The sequence below is a fragment of the Limulus polyphemus genome, unplaced genomic scaffold, assembly GCF_000517525.1.
Source record: "Limulus polyphemus unplaced genomic scaffold, Limulus_polyphemus-2.1.2 Scaffold3349, whole genome shotgun sequence".
Classification (NCBI taxonomy): domain Eukaryota; kingdom Metazoa; phylum Arthropoda; class Merostomata; order Xiphosura; family Limulidae; genus Limulus; species Limulus polyphemus.
Genome location: NW_013668959.1, coordinates 16,288 through 20,134, shown reverse-complemented (window position 1 = coordinate 20,134; position 3,847 = coordinate 16,288). Strand labels below are relative to the sequence as shown.

The following is a 3,847-nucleotide window of genomic DNA, read 5'->3' as shown; positions in this document are numbered from 1 at the left end:
AGGGACGGCTAGCGCAGATAGCCCTAGTGTAGCTTTGTGCGAAATTACAAAGAACAAACAAACTAAACTTTAGTCTTTCTATAATTTGTATTTACTTAGTTTATGTATATATATATATATATATAGTGTATTACGTAACATTAGTATTATTGACTTACCAAGCCTTTGAAAATAAAGATTTCATTCCTAACATTACCAGCAGCATCAAAAAAGCCATTACAAGCATTTGGTTCATACTTCGCCTTCTTTTTATCTAAAGTTTCATTTGAGCTGTGACTTTTTTCATCATCACCAACTTCAGTTGCATTGACTACGCCATCGTTTTCAGGAATAAGTTCAGGGAAATAACTTTCACTTGTTGTTTGTTTTCCATTGTCGTCAGTCGAATATTCCTCATCATTTTGGTCAGTACGTTTGGGAGGTGGGTTCGTCCGATCATCATCTGAACTTATCTTGTAGTGATCATCTTCTACGTTTTCATCAGTTTTACCATCATCATTTTTTTGTCCAGTTTCATTATCCCTACCCACTCGATCACTAAAAATGTCGTCGTCTGCACTAGGATTTCTAGTAGTTTCATCCGTTTTGGAAGTAGTAGTTCTTTCATCATCCGTCTGGTTAAAAAAACTCTCGTATTCCTCGTCCTCAAAATGTGTGTTTGCATCTGTAAAGTAATATCTGAATTTGTGAAAAAATTCAACTTTAGTTTTTTATTTAAAACTACGTATCCATTTCAGCTATTTTCGTTTTTCTGACCGCAGAAATATCATACTAGTTTCTGTTTCATATTTTTCGCGCAAAGTTACACAAGTGTTATCTGTACATAGCCATCAATAATCGTGAATTGATAACCTAGAGGGAAGGCATTTAGTCAAATATACCCACATCCAGCTCTTGGGTTACACCTGTTTGACCGAGTAGTGGGACTTGACTGACACTCTATAGTGATCTTACAGCTCCAAAATGCAGCAATGGCCGCAAACCGTGAAACCTGGGATTGACAGACCAGGCACACTGGCCCTGTCATAAGAGAATCATGAAAGTATCTAACAAATATTAGTTATGTCAAACAGTACTTACCGTATAATTCATACATGCCTACTACGTCATCGTAGCCTAATGTAAAGGAAGGGTCGTAACCTTTGTAGTATGGAAACATTACCGAGTTGGGTACAGTGGAATGTGCTAGACCCAGGCTGTGTCCTATTTCATGTGTTGCTACCGTAAAGAAGTCAAGACCTAAATAAACAAATGAGTCATAAATAGAAAATACAACTATTATCGTTAAGTTTATTTTGTTAATTGATGTAAGGTGTTTATTATCTTAATAGTAAAAATTGTAAGAGAATTAATTGTATTATTAAGACAAGACTGACGGAAAGTAGATAAAGTAAAGTGTACATGACAAAAAATTAACCCCGTTCTCAACTGACAGTGATAATTATCGACTATTGTACCAAGTTTCAATGCCACTTGATACATATCTCTTTGTTTTAGCACAAAGCTACATATTTGTCTATCAGCGCTTTGTATACCACTGGGAGTCAAACCCGGGATTTAGCGTTGCAAGTCCGTAAACTTATCGCTAACCTACCGGGAACGATGTACATCTAGCTGCTACAAATAAAGCATACGAGGAACAGATATAAAAACAAGAAGAGAATTAGCTATGCTAAGGATTCAAACGGATAAAAAATTTGACAAAAAGGAATAAAAAAATATTAAATTAATAAATAATTAACTTCATAACTATTTATATGAGTATTTATTTAAAACGTGAATTTAGAATTACGAAAACAGGAGTCTGGTGCAATGAAAAGAAAAGAAAGAAATCAATCAGAGGAATCCTACAAACAGAAGAAGTGCGCACACGATAATTTTTTAATCATCAGTACATCAACAGAAGACAAAGAGCACTGAAATAGTAAAGAAGGTTTGCGTTATCTTGAACATATAATTAAGGAAGACGTTTAACATTATGAAAACTGGTGGTCAACGAGCAGGATGGCTTCTTGTACATCATCTAAATTGTGGTTTTAAAGCAACTTCAGAGGCACCACGCAATCAGCCTCTCTCTCTTTCTCTGAAACACAAAAATTGGTCGTCACCCCCCCCACCCCACCACACACACACACAACTGGAACAGTGATAAGCTCTGAGGACCTGCATGCTAAAAATCGGATTTCACAACCTGTAGTGACCACAACGCAGATAGCCCATTGCGTGGTTTTGTGGTTCAACACACACACACAAATTGGTTGCAATATTTACTAATATTGGAAGTGGAGTTGAGCCTGTTCCTACTCAACTGCAAGACACAGGATCTCGAGATTTTGGATGTTATTTCAAGATCGTATAATATAGACGACTGATTAAGAGTTATGACAGTAAAATATGAACCTATACGAGCTAAAGGCGTCATTTTTCCGCATAACGAAACGACTTTTAGCCAGACTAATTTTCAGGAGCTAACTATTTTGAGAAAATTTAAATATGGAAAAACCATCACGTCCATGGTTGTTGTGTTTTTTAAAGCTAAGCGCAGTGTTCTGGTTTTTCCTTCATATTATTTGGTGAGAAGTACATATAGCTGAATGATAAAAGTTTTCTTTCCAAGCAATATACAGTATTATGCAAATACGTACAAACATAAGTACGACTTAAGTTTTGTATTTCTTCAACAAACTGAAAATGTGAAACATATCATGAGAAATCTTTAAATTTAATACCTTCATTCCTGAGTTATATAAAATCTAATTAAGATTTTAGTACATGGAGTATACAAGATAAAACAGTACCTTTATTATTTTAGGAAAATAATCTAATAACATTAACAATGTTCTTGATAAAAATGAGTTTCCATATACATTTTAGATGACGTTATTAATGACTAGTTGAACAAAAACCTGAAAGTTCAGCTTTTAAGGTCCCCTTAACACAATCCTCAGTGAGTCAACGGTAGGTTTACAGACTTACAATGCAAAAACTCGGGGTTTGATTCCCCATGGTGAACAGAGCATATATATAGACTATTGTGTAGCTTTGTGCTAAAACAAACAAACATCTTTTCAACACTTACCACCATCTTGCTTTCCCTTGGATTCATCTACCCAAAACTCATCATCATCAAAATGAATGTCTCCACCATAGTGGCCATGTTCATATGGAAAGAAGGCATGAGCCAGTATACTTCCAGGTCCATCAAAAGGATATCCATCCCCATGAGAACCTTGTCCAAAAGCAACTATAATGTCAGCACTCATACTTCTTAAATATTTAAAACGTAAGTATGGGACTGGTTTGGTCCACACTTCAAAGGCCTTTTCTAGATTCCTATAAGCTTCTGAATGTTCAAGTTCTGGTGACCAGTTTGCTAGACTTGAAAGAAAAAGCCATAGTTAGTTTAAACCAACAATGAAAAATCAAAATGTCTTAAATGATTCAAGCTGTGTATTATAGATGTTAAAAACTTTAAAATATAATTAAATATGATATTTATATATAACTTATCAATGGCGGAATCTGTAAGTAAACATCTCGTACATTAAGAAATGTAAGCCACAAAACAACAAAAGTATAGTATTGTTCAGCTGTGAAATAAAAAGTAGTACAATTAGTCTTGTACCATGAAAATTGTATAATCATGTATTACAAGCTTTCAACATATAGTATTGTTCAGCTGTGAAATAAAAAGTGGTGCAATTAGTCTTGTACCATGAAAATTGTATAATCATGTATTACAAGCTTTCAACATATAGTATTGTTCAGCTGTGAAGTAAAAAGTGGTGCAATTAGTCTTGTACCATGAAAATTGTATAATCATGTATTACAAGCTTTCAACATATAG

The 3,847-nt window shown here is 34.4% G+C and overlaps 1 protein-coding gene across 1 annotated transcript in view; it reads right to left on the bottom strand.

Moving 5' to 3' along the window:
* Window positions 1-3,847, bottom strand: part of LOC106469194 (matrix metalloproteinase-17-like) — a 58,099-nt gene that overhangs the window by 38,203 nt on the left and 16,049 nt on the right. The window contains exons 3-5 of the mRNA XM_013929661.2: window positions 3,080-3,378; window positions 1,081-1,239; window positions 159-664 (exon numbers count right to left, since the gene is read on the bottom strand). Of these exons, the coding sequence (XP_013785115.1) occupies window positions 159-664; window positions 1,081-1,239; window positions 3,080-3,378 (964 nt within the window). The remainder of the gene's footprint in view (window positions 1-158; window positions 665-1,080; window positions 1,240-3,079; window positions 3,379-3,847) is intronic.